General features: G+C 39.4%; 3 protein-coding genes across 3 annotated transcripts; all 3 read right to left on the reverse strand.

The window, feature by feature from the left end:
* LOC141628152 (uncharacterized) lies at window positions 1–912 on the reverse strand. Its single transcript, XM_074441328.1, has 3 exons — window positions 703–912; window positions 297–587; window positions 1–177 (listed from the first exon to the last, which is right to left on the reverse strand). Exons 1-3 carry the CDS (start codon window positions 910–912, stop codon window positions 1–3), a joined length of 678 nt encoding a protein of 225 aa, XP_074297429.1.
* Window positions 913–1,229: 317 nt separating this feature from the next.
* LOC141628153 (uncharacterized) lies at window positions 1,230–1,943 on the reverse strand. Its single transcript, XM_074441329.1, has one exon. It carries the CDS (start codon window positions 1,941–1,943, stop codon window positions 1,230–1,232), a length of 714 nt encoding a protein of 237 aa, XP_074297430.1.
* A 5,966-nt stretch (window positions 1,944–7,909) lies between these two features.
* On the reverse strand, window positions 7,910–9,578 carry LOC141628154 (putative glutamine amidotransferase GAT1_2.1). Its single transcript, XM_074441330.1, has 4 exons — window positions 9,572–9,578; window positions 8,729–9,462; window positions 8,451–8,660; window positions 7,910–8,179 (listed from the first exon to the last, which is right to left on the reverse strand). The coding sequence occupies exons 1-4, from the start codon at window positions 9,576–9,578 to the stop codon at window positions 7,910–7,912; spliced, it is 1,221 nt and encodes a 406-aa protein (XP_074297431.1).
* Window positions 9,579–17,985: the final 8,407 nt, after the last annotated feature.

Below are 17,985 nucleotides of genomic sequence, written 5' to 3' on the forward strand. Positions count from 1 at the left end.
TTAGGTGGATGATATTCCACGATCTGGGACCATTTGCCCTTCCATTATCATGAGCTTGTAGGCTCCATTTCCGACGATACTTTCCACCTGGTACGGTCCTTCCCAATTGTAGGTAAATTTACCTGCTCTCTGGTTTTTAGTGTTCTGGAAGACTTTTCTCAGGACCAGGTCTCCTACCTGCAGGGTCCTTACCTTTACATTTTTGTTGTAGCTTCTGGCCACTTTGTCCCGCACGTGCGAGGCCATCCCGATCCGGGCGCCGGTTCGAGCTCATCCACCGTGTCTAGACCGCTTGCCATTTCCACCTGGTTTCGCTCCTCTGTCAGGCACCCGTATCTGTGGGTAGGAACCCTAACCTCTGAAGGAATAACTGCTTCAGCCCCGAATACCAGGCTGAAGGGAGTTTGCCCTGTTGCTACTTTAGGGGTGGTCCTGTCAGCCCACAGGACTAGTGGTAGCTCTTCTGCCCATTTTCCCCCAATTTCTTCCAGCTTCTTTCTCAGGTTTTCCACTATGATTTTATTCTTTGGACTGCCTGCCATTGGACCGAGGGTTTCGGGAGTAGACTTCGCAATGAAATGTTCCAACTAGCACAAAAAAATGCTTCGTCTTATTGCCAATAAACTGAGACCCATTATCGCATATTATTTCAGATGGAATACCAAACCTACAGATGATGTTGCGTTTAATAAAAGATATCACCTGGGCCTCGGTAACTTGGGAAAATGATTCTGCCTCTATCCATTTGGAGAAGTAGTCCGTCATGGCAAGCATGTAGACCTTGTTTCCTGGTGCCTTGGGCAGCGGCCCACTATGTCCATTCCCCATTTCATAAAGGGCTAGGGAGAAATAATCAAAAGTGCAGAGGTTCTGCAGGTTGGTGGCTGACTGGTGCATGCCTTTGACAGGCATCACACTTTTTCGCGTATTCCATAGCATCCTTGCGCATCGTGGGCCAGAAGTACCCCTGCCTGAGGGCCTTGTTGGACAGCTCCCCCTGCATGGTTTCCACATTCACCACTGTGGATAGCATGTAAAACAGCCTGGGCTTCATCCTTATCCAGGCACCTCAGGTAGGGTCCTGCGAGGGATTTCCTGAACAAGACACCATCAATCAGCACAAATATGGAAGCTCGCATTTTAAAGCTTCTTACCTCTTTTTTGTCTGCTGGAAGTGTGTCGTTCTGCAACCAATCTTGATAAGGCTTTCTCCAATCTACAACCTCCTCTTAGCTGGTGGTGTTTGCTAACACCCCTTTTTCCTGTGATTGTGGTGAGCCAGCTGTGCCTTCGTTGTCTTGTTCTGCTTTTGATATTGCAGGTTCTAGTACGTGGACGATAGGTATGGTGGAGATTGTACCTGCCTTGAATGTTGCCCCCATGGCAGCTAAGGCATCAGCCTCCACGTTCTGGTCCCTGGGGATTTGCTTAATGTTGAAGGTCTGGAACCTGAGTTTCAGCGCTTGCGCTATTTCCAGGTAGGCCATCATAGTGGGGTCCCTAGCTGCATAAGAGTTATTTACATGGTTCACGATGAGTTGGGAGTCGCTGTATACCTGGAGGTGCCTGATTTTTAGGTCCAGAGCCAGCTGTAGACCCAAGATCAAGGCCTCATATTCTGCCTCGTTATTGGTAGCTTTGAATTCGCACCGAACTGCCTGGACCAGCAGGTCCCCTTGGGGTGACTTAAGGACCAGACCAACTCCTGCTCCCTTCATATTTGAGGCTCCATCCACATTCAGCTCCCACATCTGCTCTCCTTTGTCCTCCTCCAGGGTGAGGATGTCCTTTTCGGCCTGCGCCTGGAGGGAGGGGGAAAAATCGAAGACAAAATCTGCTAGAGCCTGGGATTTGATTGCGGCCCGAGGTTCGAATTTCAGATCGTAGCCACTCAGGTGTATGGACCACTTGGCCATTCTGCCTGATAACTCTGGTTTCCTCATTATAGTCTTAAGAGGGTAGTTAGTTACCACAGAGATAGTATGGGATTCAAAATAAGGTCGCAACTTATAGGAGGCTGTGACTAGCGCAAGTACAAGTTTTTCGAGTGAGGTGTACCTGGTCTCTGCAGGTAGCAGGGGACTTACCGACATAGTATATCTTTGGATCTTTGTACACCTTCTTGCTCTCGAACTAGCATCAGACCGATGTGACCACCTCCGTTCTTGAGAGAGAGTACAAAGACGGGGCTCTCCGGGTTGGGTTTCGATAGGAGTGGTGGAGTGCTCGGATATCGTTTCAGCTCGCGAGTCTTTGCCTCATACTCCTCCGTCCACTCGAACTTCTGGCTCTTCCTCAGGATGTCATAAAATAACCTGCATCTGTCTGAGGACCTTGCTATGAACCTGTTCAGAGCAGCTACCCGTCCCGTCAGACGCTGCACGTCCTTCGGCTTTCGAGGTGACTCTAGCTGGAGTATGGCCTTGATTTGATCAGTGCTGGCTTCTATCCCCCTCTGGGTGACCATATATCTCAGGAACTTCCCACTAGAGACTCCGAAAGTGCACTTCGAGGGATTCAGCTTCATTTCATATTTCCTCAGGGTGCTGAAAGTGTCAGCCAGATGTTCAACGTGCTGGGCTTCTTGCTTTGATTTCACCACCATGTCGTCGATGTATACCTCCATGGTGCGGCCTATTTGCTCTTTGAACATAGTGTTTACCAGCCGCTGGTAGGTGGAACCTGCATTCTTTAGACCAAAGGGCATCACGTTATAACAATAAATACCTCGCTCTGACCTGAATGCCGTTTTCTCTTGATCATCCGGGTGCATCTTAATCTGGTTGTAGCCACTCCAAGCATCCAGGAATGTGAGCATTTCGTGGCCTGCTGTGGCATCCACCATAGCGTCTATATGCGGCAGCGGGAACGGGTCTTTAGGGCAAGCTTTATTTAGGTCCGTAAAATCGACACAAACCCTCCATTTGCCATTCTTTTTCGGGACTACCACCACATTAGACAGCCATTCCGGGTACTTTACTTCCCTGATTTTTCCAAAGAAATGAGTTGTCTACCTCCTGGTTTATGACCTGGTTCCTCTCTGGAGCAATCTTCCTCCTCTTCTGCTGGATAGGCTAATAGCTTGGGTCCACACTCAGCTTGTGTGTTATGATACTTGGATCTATACCTACCATGTCATTGTGGGACCAAGCAAAACAATCCATGTTAGCTCTTAATAATTGAACAAGTTCCTGACGGACTTTACCTGTGCATTCTGACCCGATGAGTATGGTTCGTTCAGTTGCGGTTCATCCAGTCGATCTCGTTTAGCTCGCTGAGGTGGCTCGACGTATTCTTCCCGGATGCTCGGCTCTGTAATTGCTATCTTTGCCGCGGTCTGGCTGTTGGTTTTAGGGCTATCTTATAGCAATTCTTAGCTTCCTCTTGATCCCCACGTATCTCTTGCACTCCCCAAGGCGTTGGGAATTTCAGGCATTGGTGGTAAGTTGAAGGTACCGCCTTCATTTCGTGGATCCAGGGCCTGCCAAGAATCACATTGTAAGTAGAGGGCCCATCGATAACCAAGTATCTTACCTGCTTGTTGACTCCTTTGGCATAGGTTGGGATGACGATTTCTCCCAGAGAGTGCTTCGTTTCGCCACTAAAACCGACTAGAGGTACCTCTTTCGTTGTTAAGTCCTTCTCGCTGAACCCCATGACCTTCAGTGTTTCCAGCATAATCAGGTTGACGGAGCTTCCTGTGTCCACCAGGATCTTCCGTACCTCACAGTTTCCTATGGGGAGGGTGATGATCAGAGCGTCGTGGTGTTGTTCTGGATCATTTTGTGCGTCTGTTTCATCAAAGGTGATCGCAGGGAGGTCTGGCGGTGACTCTGCGGAAAACTCGCTTATCTCCTTTGGTTTGTGTGGCGTGTCTTTTGGGCTCAGCCGAATAGGTCAGGCCGCACAATTCCCGAGCCTCCCGTAATAACATTTACAATTCTAGTGCACACAGGTGGAGGAGTAGGCAGAACCTGAGTAGCGGAATGAACTTTGGTGGAGCCTCCTGGCAGTAGGTGGTCCAGGTTCCCTCGATCGTACTGGAATTTGACTTCCTTCCTCAAGGTGTAGCATTCGTCGGTGTCATGGCCGATGTCATCATGATATTCGCACCTTTTACTGGAGTCTCTTTTATCGTTGGGACGCTCGTCAACCCGCTTCCTAGGCCATCTGACTCCCCGGATCTCCTTTAGGGATTTAAGTACACCTGCAAGATTGGTTGAGAATTTATACTCACTTACTTTCGGAGGTGGCTCTGAGTTGTTCTTTCCTCCTGAGCCCTCCGATACTTTGTTCACGGGTTTGCTGTAGGGTTTAGCACTTTCACTCTGCTTCTCCACAGGTGCCTTTCTGGATGTAGGATATGTGCCATAAGCTGCCCTCCTGGGCCCTAAGTCTTCTTCCAGCCGCATGACTGCAATTGCCTTTGTCTGCACCTCCTCGAAGGTAGTGCATGGGTACTTGGTCAGATCTTTATACAAGTCTGAATCCTGGCGGAGCCCTTGGCGGAAAGCTTCTATGGCTGTGGCTATGTCGCACCGAGGGATTGCCACCTTCTCTCTGTTGAACCTGTTCAGAAAATCTCTGGTGGCCTCCTCAGGTCCCTGCACTATTCGGTATAGGTCACTGGTTTGTTTTTCTGGTCTGCGGCTGCTGGCAAAATGCTGGTGGAAGGCATTGACTAAGTCGGCGAAGCAGGTTATGCTCCTATTGGGCAGGCTGACGAACCACTGCAAGGCTGCTCCGGACAGGGTGGATCCAAACCCTTTACACATACAGGCTTCTTTCAAGGAGCCTGTCGCGGTGATCACCATCATCTTTTGCTTGTAGTGGTTGATATGGTCAAGAGGATCTGTGGTTCCGTCGTAAAGTGTCATGGCTGGCGGCACGCATCCTTTCGGGACACCGACCAAGGCTATGTCATCCACGAAAGGGGAGTCCGTGTAGCTATCTCGTGTCACCTTCTCCAGGGGTCGTGCTACACCCGAATCTGTACATCAGTCCTCAATTCTCGTTATTCTTTGTTCCAAAGCAAGTCGCTCGCTCTGCAAGAGGGTTAGAGACAGGCGGAAAAGAGCCAACAGATGTACCTCCCAACCAAGCTCCTCCTGGGAACTGACTGCCTGGCTGACTTGCCAAAGGTGTTGCATGGATGATGGTTCCTGGCTGCCATTCTAGTGCCTGTTGAGAAGAGATTCCTCCCACCCAGGTCCCTCCAGCGAGATGTCCGCTTGCTGGGTTCATCATGCCGATGCTGGGTCCTGGATTCCATCCTGCCACCTGCTGGGAGGTTGTTCCTACAAAAGATTGCGAGTTAGTTCCTGGCTGACTATTAGACAAAACACTACCAGGGTTGGGCGCAAGTGAACTGGCGATCAAAAGACAAGAATCCTAATCCGTGGCTCGATGGCTCCTCTGGGTGGTACTCCTTCAAGATCCAATCTGGTGATCAGCTCCGATGGAATCTGTCTGGGGCCCGCGCTGGTGACCGAAACTGGGGCCTCAGAAGGTGGAGGCAGCGCGGCTGACGAGGTCCTAGTTACTGTTGCAATCTGGTTCCTGAGGTCTTGGTTGTCCTTCCTCAGGCTTTCGATGGCTCGGTGCAGGGTATCCATTCCTTCCAACACCACTCGCATTGGGTCTGGTGATGAGGCTTCTGACTTTTTTGGGACTCCTCCCGATGCGATCTCCCCGAACTGGTCCCGCTGGGCCGCTTTTCCTGCTAGATCTCGTAACACCGGGTGCTGCTGACGCCTTAGGCGCCTGGGGTGGCTTGAAAGGTGGCGGCATGGCTCTCGTGGAGGCACTGACCGGGGTCATCTGACCGGCTGCTGATGGTGCGGTGACTGATCCCGTGCTCGCTGGAAGAGGTCTTCCCCCAGAAGATTGAGAGGATACCTCCTGGGTGCTGGACGAACTTGCGCTGGCTCCAGACATGATGACAGACGGATTGCTTAATTTCGACTTTATGAGAGATTGATCACTGAGGCCCCACGGTGGGCGCCAAATTGTTTTGGGTAAATTTTACCGGTTAGATATTAACTTGTAGGGTCAAAGTGATCGTCTACGATTTTGCGTGAATAAAGAAATTTATGAGCAAAAGTAAAAGACAACGAAGGAGACAGTATGACGCGAGAGAGTTTTGGTGACGCGGAAAACCCGTTGTGGAACAACCGCGGGGGGAGTCGGAATCCCGCCAATAATCGCACTATAATCAAGAGTAATTCGCAAGTAAGGAAGTATTATAGTATTTTCTCTAGTAAGCTATGCGGAAAAAAGTTCTCCGTCGATCCCCTTGCTGCTGCATGCTCTTCCACCTTTATAGTTGACTTCTTAGGGTTTCCTCTTTTCAGGGCCCTGGACGCCCGTTGCGAGATTCCTGGAACGGTTACTTATTTTTGAGGAAATAACTGCTCTGACTTTTTCCTCCTTTGACTGACGTTTTTCTTTTCCTAAGTGTGTTTGTTTGCTTTTTGTCTTGTGGTCCTGATTTTGCCAAGTCACCAATCTCATCACACTTGCCCTTCTCCACTCAGTATCTGCCACGTGTCCTTTGGTAAAAATTGTAAATTTTTCCCCTAACAATTAGCTTCATGTTTTACCCAAAAAAAATGACCCGCAATATCGCCGTTCACAAACAATTTATGTTGCTAGCTGCGAAAGCGAAAGCGAAACCAAAATGGCTGAATTTTACATGTTGCAACGTGATCGACGATTCTGAGTAAGCTTCCCATGAAACAAAATTGTACCTTTCAAAGCTCACTGTAATTACTAAATACTGTATATCACTATCACCATAAATCCATAATTCCTACTGTATATCACTATCAATATAAATGGATTTCTCGAAACCGAAATAGTTAGTGAACCGCGATCTTGCGGATCATTTTTTGCGGAAACCATGGAGCAAATAACTCAAACAACCAAGTGTAAATGTTAAGGGAAGTAAGAAGAAGAGAATGGTGGTTGTATTTCATTATTTGGTAGTCGGAGTAAGGAGAACCGAGACGACGAATGTAGGTTGTCAAACACTTAAACATGGAACCAACTTCTCGCTGTCCAGGACAGCGACATGCTATGAAATTAAAAAAAAAAATAAAAAAATCGGAATTGATGACGTGGACCCATTTTTGGTAAATAGTTTGAAACCCGCCCTATTTTGTTAAATAGTTTGGGTTTCGACCCTATTTAAGCAAAAACTTCCGATTTGAGGCACCAAGGTAAGGCCGCTTTGGCAATGTTACCTACTTAAAGAAAAAGAACCTGCAATCGAAATCACTCAGCTCAGTGAGATGTCAATGGTGAGAACCTATTTTCGGCACCAAGGCAAGGCATAGTTTCATGTCTAAGCTTTACAATGTGTTAGGAGTTAGGACAACATTGATGGGGTGGGATTTGGGAATATGAGATGGACGGGATGGAAAGGGAACGGGAAAGAAGCATTAGAGTTGAGCTCGAAATTTTTCGTATGTTGTAGGGACGCTCATTTATCTCGTAGGTCTCCATTTCCTTCCAAATTCATTTGTTAATTAGATATAAGGATTTGATTGGATTGTTTACTAGCTTAACCTATTTACTAAACCGGACATGGATCCGAACACAAGTCCAGCTAAGTATGCTATGGACGATTTTCTGTGCCCGGAAAGATGCAACAGTTAGGAGGGTTTTGTATCCACCCTTACCCGACATTGGCTCGCTACAAAATGTCCCTTTCGCAAATTGCCGAGGCTGTTATGACTAAGCACAAAAAAAAGACAAAAAGTATCACGTACTCGCGTTGTATACTTGTATACATCCCTATCCTGTTACTCCTATTCGTTGAATTTGTAGTAGATTGAAAAGATCACTAATAGTGATTGACTGAAAACATGATACGAAGAAGCCACAAAACAACGGTAATATTTATAAATTATTCAAGGTTGTCGTCGTGGTTAAGCAGTCGAAGATTTTGAAGCTTAGTCTCCAAAACCTCGGAACATATCTGCCCCATCATGTAGTAAAACGACATCATATTAGATAATTGCTCTATTGACATCTTCTCTATAATTGTTCTCGCCACCTTTTCCTTCTCCTCCCCTACCTTCAATTTCTTGTACCCATGTCCGTTTCGTACCGTTGCTCCTATTTGCTTTAGCCTCTTCTCTTGCTGTAAACTCAGCACGTTACAGGCCGTGTTTTCCTGTACAAGTTTGATGTTATTAAATGATCGTTACAAAGTTCAACAGTATGTATGCATCTATGATTTGTGCGTATTTGTTCTAGTAGAGATGCACATGTACCCTTGCGCACAACTCAAATCCACCATTTCATTTACCTACGCTAGTCAGAATCAGAATAAAGTGGTCTAGTAACATGTTCGAGGGTCGAGTGGCTGAGGTGATAGTAGGAGTCGAATGACAGAGCCTACAATTTGATAAACCAAGCTGTGGCAGTTATTAATAAAACCGTACCTCTAGGAAAACGGCTCCTGGTTCAAGTTCTGATTCTTTTGCAGAACTGAACTTGGTCTGTCCTGCAATGTACATGTCCTTAGCAATCGAGAAGCTTCGGACAATCATCTTTCTCTTGTACTCCTGCTCTTGGTTGAGCTTTGGAGCCCTTGTCACGCTCGCTTGGGAGCTTAGCTTTCTTTGGTATGCTATCACCGCCTTCACAAATTCCTGTATCTATCACGACTTATCGTTTGAACTATGATGATGTTAACCAAATGGAAGAGTTAATGAGTTACCTTATAAGCAAAGGGGCAACCAGAATAATCAAACTCATCACTATCAGGATGTCGCATACGCTCTGGATGAAATTGAAGTCCTACAATAAATTTACCATCTTCAGGGTTATAAGTATCAGGATCATAAAACCCTTCAATCAAACCATCTGAAGCGAAAGCCATAGGCACAAATCTGGGAGCCAACTTCTTAACTTCTTGATGGTGATAACTATTAACCATAATCTCCATTTTTTCACTTTCATCCAAAGACTCCTTGAACCAATGGTGCAAAGGTGTGTTCTCCGCCACATTAACCACATGTCTATGTCCATCGTAATTGTCGTAGTCCATATGCGCCACTCTCTGGCTCTCATCACAATTCCTCGAGAGCTCCTTCTCGACATCTTGGTAAAGGGTACCGCCACAAACAACATTAAGGATTTGAGATCCCCTGCATATGCCCAAGTAAGGTATGTTTCTTTCCAGGCAAAGCTTAGCTAAAGCTAGCTCAATCGAGTCTTTCTCTCGATCAATGGTTGTGTCACTAATGTGTGCTTGCTTGATCTCTTCGAGTTCCTCGGGAGAGAAGCTGGATAAGTTGGACTCATAAAGAGATGGGTCTATGTCTTCACCTTCGCAAAGGAGTACGCCATGGACTGGCTCAAAACTCTCAAGCAGCATGCTTACACCATTCACTCTTGGGACTATGACAGGGACTGCTCCATAGCTTACTATAAGATCTAGATGGTATTCACCTGTTTAATAAGATTGCCCATCACTCAAGTAAATTTGACGCTGATAAAAACAGTCTTCAAATGTTGATACATACACTACATTTTCTCTTAATCATGCGATTTGCATGACCTGCCATGTTAACACGTGAATCTTTTTATTTTCTTTCACCAACCTTTCGAATAAAGGCCTTCAAACAAAGACGGTATCTATTGTCAGGGGAACCGACCTAGTAGTATGGTATCACTCGCTACCCCAATTTCCAAATAATAGTTAAGATTATCGATTTTCGCTATCCAAAAATTCTTAAATATGAGACCTTAACTCTCATTTTCTTTTCACTTTCTATTACAACACGGAGAAAATTCGCTACTCAAAATATTATTTCTACGTTCTCCCCTGCTAGCCATCGTTTACGGATACAAATATTCAATTGTTTGCCACACTATCATCATACATGTCATCTACAGTAGTCGAAAGATATAAAAGATTATTTTATACGTAGTTCTTGTTGTGATCAATATCTGCAGCCTAACAAACTGTATTAAATACAGGCACCCTATACGTATGAGGTATCGTCAGATGACGGCTATTTTTAGCGCAGTATACTCTTAGTTATAGGAGAATGAACCTTCATATGTACGGAATTCATTAGCTGTGTCGTGTATATGAGCCGCAACCGATTCAGGCGGTGCAACCAAAATATATTCCTTCAATTTTTTTCTTCTCGGATCGGTTAGTTTTAACCCTTTTTTTATTGATAAATAAACTAGTCTCGTATAGAAAATCTGATACGGCCACCACGGCTAATATTGATATATACGGTATCATTATACATTTATGTCTCCTAAAATTTAGTATGGCTTACAAAATGAGAACGGTGATACTGAAAGTACCACTTGATTACTTGGGTAAATAACTGGGCGATAATTACTGGGGAAGTTAATTACTTGGGTAATGAGTTCCTTGAAGATAGGTTTGGCATATGAGTAATGATTACTGGGTAGATGTTTTACTCCCTTAATCATTACCCATGGGGGAGGGTGGGTAATGTATTGCCCCTTCATGATGGTAATAGATTCGGGAGGTGTGAATAATTACCCTCATACCAAACATGGAAAACGTACCTTATATATTCATTCTCCCCCGTTACCCTCAATCCAAGCAAACCCACATGGAAAACGTACCTTATATATTCATTCTCCCCCGTTACCCTCAATCCAAGCAAACCCTGATTTGTTATTGATACAAGTTGAAGAAGGGTATAACATGGCGTAATCTGGCTTGTCTGCTAGTCTAAAATGGTAGGACGGACTCATTTAAAACCCCTGACTCACCAGATCTTGGATCTTGTTTATATATATATATATATATATATATATATATATATATATATATATATATATATATATATATATATAGTGATAAGATCATTTGAATTATATGTCTTACACTTGAGTCCATAAGTCCTCCTTATAGCCATTGGATGAGGAAGATGGAGGGTTGAGATTGGAAACAAAAAAAAGGATGGTTAATGTCTAATTAAACACTTCCCCTCTCTACTTTACTAATCCATACTAATTAAATTTTAATCCACTATATAAGATTTATTTTTCCACCAACTTCTCTCTCATTCACACAATTCATTTCCCTACTCCCTCTCTAAAACCCAAATTAATTCAAAACACAAAAAAATACTCTCATCCTAACCAAAAAAAATCAAATTATTTCATACACTACCACCCCACTCCACCCACCACACCGCCGCACACCCCACAACAACCACCGCCTCCCGCCACACCACCACACCACCACACAACCACAACCCACACTCCCCACACAGCCGCACACCCCACACCCCACATCCACCACACCGCCGCACACCCCCACACCAGCCGCACACCCCACACCCCACCGCGACAACAACACCACCATCACACGTCCACCACCGCACACACAAACAACCACGACCTCCTTCCTCCACCGCCCTCCCCTTCTCTTTTTTCCAGATCTGCCGCCGTCTTCTTTTTTTTTTTCTTTTTTTTTCTTTTTTTTCTTCTTCTTTCTTCAATCTCACGGTTGTTTTGCAGTGAGTTTGTTTTTTTTGTTTTGTTTTTTCTTCAATCTCACGGTCTTTTTTTTTTGCTTTTGACTTTTTCTTCTTCTTTCTTCTTTTTTTTCTTCTTCTTTCTTCAATCTCACGGTCTTTTTTTTTTTGCTTTTGACTTTTTCTTTTCTTTTTTCTTTTTTAGATCTACTTTTTAGAGGTAGGGTTCTCTTTTTTTGTTTTTGTGTTTGTTTATGGGTGTGGAACAGTGGACGTGTGGTTGCCTTTTTTTTTTTTTTTTTTTTTTTTTCTAATTTCTTATCTATTTTTCTAAAAAAGAATGGTGGTGGTTATTGTTGTAAAATATGATCCAAATATCATTTTTTTAAACACGAGATGAGGGAGGAGGACTTATATCATTTTTTTGGTATATTTTAGTTGTAAGTTTTTGAAAAGAATTTTGATTTTAATATTAAATCTACTAAATATGAAATATTTTCTTTATATTTTTTTTCTTAGTTCTTATTTTTATTTTGTGAGATATTTTTATTTTAGTTTTAGATGTACAAAATAGATCTAAGATTATTTGTTGATTTTAATCTTAGATATATTTAAAATATAGTTTAATTTTTAAGGTATTACACTTTTTCATTAAAATTACACTTTTTTTTATTAAAATTACACTTTCTTTTGCTAGAATAACACTTTTTTCGGCTAGAATAACACTTTTTCCTGCTAGAATAACACTTTTTTCGACTAAAATTACACTTTTTCTGCTAAAATTACATTTTTTTTGTTGTTGTTAGAATTACACATTTTTCTGTTAAAATCACACTTTTCTCCATTAAAATTACACTTTTTTCTGTTAAAATTATACATTTTTTTGCTAGAATAACACTTTTTTCGGCTAAAATTTCACTTTTTGTTGTTAGAATTATACTTTTTTTTGCTAGAATAACACTTTGTTCGGCTAAAATTACACTTTTTTGTTGTTAGAATTACACTTTTTTCTGTTAAAATTACACTTTTTTTTTGCTAGAATAACACTTTTTTCGGCTAAAATTACACTTTTTGTTGTTAGAATTACACTTTTTGTTGTTAGAATTACACTTTTTTCTGTTAGAATTACATTTACCTCTATTGGACTAAAATTACACTCTTAATGGACTTGGTCATATTCTCATATTCTCATTGGACTAATGTTACACTCTCAATGGACTATGGACTCATGGACCGAAATTATACTTTTCTCGGACTAAAATTACACTTTTCTGGACTAAAATTACATTCTCCTTGACTAAAAATAACAATCTTATTGGACTGAAATTACACTTACCTGGACTAAAATAACACTTTTTGTCATTAAAATAACACTCGTAAAATGCTAAATTACAATAACTTGTGATAAAATGACAAAAATTCAAAATATTATTCGTTAAAATCACTCGGAAAAGATTGAAGTTAAACTTGTAAAATGATAAATTCTCGAAAATATTTCTTAAAATTACACTTTTTGCTGTTAGAATTACACTCGTAAAATTACAATTGTCTCGAAAAAAAAAACGAAACAGTCGAAAACTTGTCTCGAAAAAAAAAAAACGAAAAAAACCGAAACAGGAAAAATGTTAACAAAATTTTCATAAACTTTGAAGTATAAGACAAAATATGGTGTTAATTGTGTATGATAATGAATTAGTGAATGTATTATTAAAACTAGAGAGAGAAGTGAATTCATTAGTGTTAAGTGTGTTTTTTGCTTTCAATCTCAACCTTCCACCATGGATGATCCAAGGGTTGTGGGAGGGACTTATGGACTCAAAAAAAAAAAAGGGACTTAGAAGAACTTTGCTCTATATATATATATATATATATATATATATATATATATATATATATATATATATATATATATATATATATAGTAATAAGATCAAGTAAGTCCACCTCTTACATTTGAGTCCATGAGTCTCATTGTGAGCCTTTGGATCTTGAAAATGAAGGGATAGGATGAAACGCAAAAAGATGGTTAATCCTCTAATTTTGCTCTCTTCCTCTAATTTTCTTATTAACTCCATTAGTTCTCATCATTAATCATTAACCTCTCATTATCACATCTCCTCATTCTCTATCTATATCTCACTTCTCCATATTCTCTAAAAAAACCCAAGAAAAAAAAAACCCAAAAAACCAAACAAATAAAAAACCCAAAAAATCCAAATAAATCAATTACTCATCTATTCTTCATTCACCTACCACCACCCACCGGACACCACCACAGTCGCCACCCCCGCCACCACCACCACGGCCGCCGCCGCCACGACATCATTTTTTTAATTTTTTTTTTTTTTTTTTTTTTAAACTTGATGTTTGGGTGTTCTTTTTATTTATTTTTTTGTTGTTTTTTTCTCCTTATATCGTCTTGCTATATAATATTGTTTTAAATTTGTGAGTTTTTTTATTTTAATCTTAGATCTACTAAAATAGATCAATTTTCATTGACCCGTTTTTTTTTGTTCATTTCCGTTTTGTTATTTTTTTTTTCAATTTTCATGTTTTGGTCTTTTTTTTTTCATTTCCGTTTTGTAGTTTACGTTTTGTTTTTTTTGACCCATCTCCGTATTTTTTTGTTCATTTCCGTTTTTTTTTTTTGTTTTTCAATTTTCATGTTTTGGTCTTTTTTTTTCGGGTTATTGACATTCTTACAAATTATAATTTGATTTCGTATTTAAAATTTTCTTTTGGTATTGTGTGATTTAGGATCTATTAAAATTACTTTATCGGTTAAAATTACACTTTTTTCGTTAAAATTACACTTTTTTCCGTTAAAATTACACTTTTTTCCGTTAAAATTACACTTTTTTTGGGTTAAAATTACACTTTTTTTCGTTAAAATTACACTTTTTTCCGTTAAAATTACACTTTTTTTGGGTTAAAATCACAGTTTTTTCCTTGTTAAAAATACACTTTTTTCCGTTAAAATTACACTTTTTTGTGTTAAAATTTCACTTTTTTTTCCGGTTAAAATTATAGTACTAAATCTATTAGTTATGAAATCTCATTTTTTACTTTTTTCTTGTTGATATCACTTTGTTAATATCCGTCTTGTTATATATATTTGGCAAATTTCGTATTTAAAATTTTCTTTTGGTATTATGTGATTTAGGATCTATTAAAATTACTTTATCGGTTAAAATTACACTTTTTTCCGTTAAAATTACACTTTTTTGGTGAAAATCACAGTTTTTTCCTTGTTAAAATTACACTTTTTTCCGTTAAAATTACACTTTTTTCTGTTAAAATTACACTTTTTTCGGTTTAAAATTACACTTTTCCGTTAAAATTACACTTTTTTCGTTTAAAATTACACTTGTCTTCATTAAAGTTACATTTATCTCTATTATTAAAGTTACATTTATCTCTACTAAGGTTACCTTCTCAATGACTAAAGTTACGCTTTTGGACAAAAGTTAGAACAATTTGGACTGAAATTACACAAATTTTGACTAAAATTACACAATTTGGACTAAAGATACACGAATTTGGACTATAGTTATACAATTTGGATTAAAATTACACTTTTATGGACTAAAATTACACTTCCGTTGACTAAAATTACACTTTTGTAGACTAAAGTTATACATTTGTGGATTAAAGTTACACATTTGTAGACTAAAATTACACTTTTTTGGACTAAAATTACACTTTTTTGGACTAAAATTACACTCATAAAATGATAAAAGATACACACACTATCAATTTACTAAGTTACACTTTAGTGGACAATTATTGAAATTTCACAATCTCAATGACTCAAAATAAATGAATTGTGTAACTTTAGTTCAAATTGTGTAATTTACTCTAAATTTAGTCGTAAATAGTGTATTATTAGTTCAAAATTATTCGTAAATAGTGTATTTTCAGTCCAAAATTGTATAAATTTAGTCCAAATTTAGTTGTAAATATTGTATTCAATTTAGTCGTAAATAACTCCATTAATTAGTCCAAATAGTCCAAATTAGTTAGTCCATATTGTCCAAATTGTCCAAATTAGTTAGTCCATATTGTCCAAATTGTCCAAATTAGTTAGTCCAAATTGTCCAAATAATCCAAATTAGTCCGTCTAACTTTAGTCCAAGAGTGTAACTTTAGTCATTAATAGAGATAAGTGTAATTTTAACAGGAAAAAGTGTAATTTTAACCGAAAAATGTGTAATTTTAAAGTAAAAAAGTGTAATTTTAAAGTAAAAAAGTGTAATTGTAACAGAAATAAGTGTAATTGTAATGGAAAAAAGTATAATTTTAATAGGAAAAAGTATAATTGTAACAAAAAAAGTGTAATTGTAACAGAAAAAAGTGTAATTGTAATAGAAAAAAGTGTAATTTTAACATGGAAAAGTGTAATTATATTAGAAATAAGGGTAATTTTAACAAAAAAAGTGTAATTTTAACCAAAAAAAGTGTAATTTTAACCAAAAAAAAGTGTAATTGTAGAAAAAAAAAAGTGTAATTGTATTAGAAAAAAGTGTAATTTTAACAGGGAAAAGTGTAATTATAACAGAAATAAGGGTAATTTTAACCAAAAAAGTGTAATTTTAACCAAAAAAAGTGTAATTTTAACAAAAAAAGTGTAATTATAATAGAAATAAGTGTAATTGTAGTAGAAAAAAGTGTAATTTTAACAGGAAAAAGTGTAATTGTAACTTTAATAGGAAAAAGTGTAATTGTAACAGAAAAAAGTGTAACTTTAATGACGATAAGTGTAATTTTAACAACAAAAAAGTGTAACTAATGTGAATATAAAAACCCAAAACATCAAAATAAAAATCAAAATACCAAATCTCACCAACAAATTCCAGAAATAACAAGAGACAGTTTTTTTTTAAAAAAAAATGCAAAAAGATCTCAAAAAACAAATCTTGAAATAAAAAAAAAACCGAAACTAAAAAAGCGAGAACTAAAATTGAAACAACCAACAATAAGATCTTATTAAAAAAAATCAAAAAAGAAATAAAAAAAATCTGGAAAAACGAGATCTAGAACTCGAAATCTGAAAAAAAAGCAATAATAAACGAAATTACTAAAATTAAACGCAATAATAAACGAAATCAAAACGAAAATTAACGAGATCAAAACCAAAACAAACGAAATCAAAACTGAAAAAAGAGCAAAAACGAAAAACGAAATCAGATCTGGGCAAGGGACCATGACCCGCCAATAAACCCGGTGGTGGTCACCTCAAATTCATCAGTTATTATACGGCTATACAAATTCCACAAAAGAGGCAAGAAGATACTATTTTTAGTGGAGTGTTCTCTGAGGACTTATATCCACAGTGAACATGTTATATTATGTGAATGACATTCTAATTGTCTAATGAATCAGAAGCTTTTTACACTTGTTTGTTGGCTATGTTGTTTTTATTCTGCTTATGGTTGAGTTTTGAATCAAACTTTAAGATATAAAAAGGCTTGTGTATAACGGTGGTTTGGGTGGTGCGTGTGGAGAACTGGTTGGTGGCCAGATCTGGATTGTGGGTTGGAGGCGCCGGAGGAAGGAGGGGTTGCCGTGGGTTGGGTCGCCGGAGGAAGGAAGAGGGAAAAGGACGGTGGTGGAGGCCGTGCGTTGGGTCGCCGGAGGAAGGAAGTGAGAATGAGAAGGAGTGATCAGGGGATTTTAATTTTTTTTGTTTGGGTTTTATTTTTTGCTTTGGTTTTGTTTGGGTTTTATTATTGAGAGAGAATGAGAGGAAATGAAATGAGTGAAACTGAATGATTAGTGAGGGATGAGGAGTGGTTAAAGAGAGGGGATTAGAATGAGGAGGGGATTAGGAATGATTAGGGAGGGATATTAGCTAGATTCATTTCTAGCCCTTCATTGAGATGCAATCTTATCCCTTCATCCCCTTCATCCTAAGGCCCTTAGAAGGACTAAGGGACTCAATTTGATGTAAGGACTTATAAGAACTTTACACTATATATATATATATATATATATATATATATATATATAGAATTAGGTTCAAATGAGTCCATCTCCCTTAGATGAGTCCATGAGTCCTAATCTTAACCATTAGATTATAACGAAATCAATGGCTAAGATTAATTCTGAAAAAAAAATACATATAAAACCAAAAAAACCCTAACTCATTCATTCATTCATTTCAGTTGCCTCCCTCCCACTTCTCTCTCTAAAATACCTCTCCTCTTCTCTCCTCTTCCTCCTCCCACCCCGCCACCACCGCATATCCTCCCCAACCGCCGCCGCCACCATTTCTCTTCGCCGCCAGTCGTCTGCGTCCCTCGGCCACCACAACTCTTCCCCGCCGTTCCCTGCCGTCCCCTGCCGTCCTCCTTTCTCCTTTTTTTTTTTTTTTTTGGTTTTTTCCCAGATTTGATAAAATGATTCGTGTTTGTGGAGTGTGGTGGGTCATGTGGGGTTGTTGGTGGCGGTTGTTGCTGCCGCCTCTTTCGCTTCTCCGTTCGTTTTTTTTTTTTTTTTT

The sequence above is a fragment of the Silene latifolia genome, chromosome Y (assembly GCF_048544455.1).
Source record: "Silene latifolia isolate original U9 population chromosome Y, ASM4854445v1, whole genome shotgun sequence".
Classification (NCBI taxonomy): Eukaryota; Viridiplantae; Streptophyta; class Magnoliopsida; order Caryophyllales; family Caryophyllaceae; genus Silene; species Silene latifolia.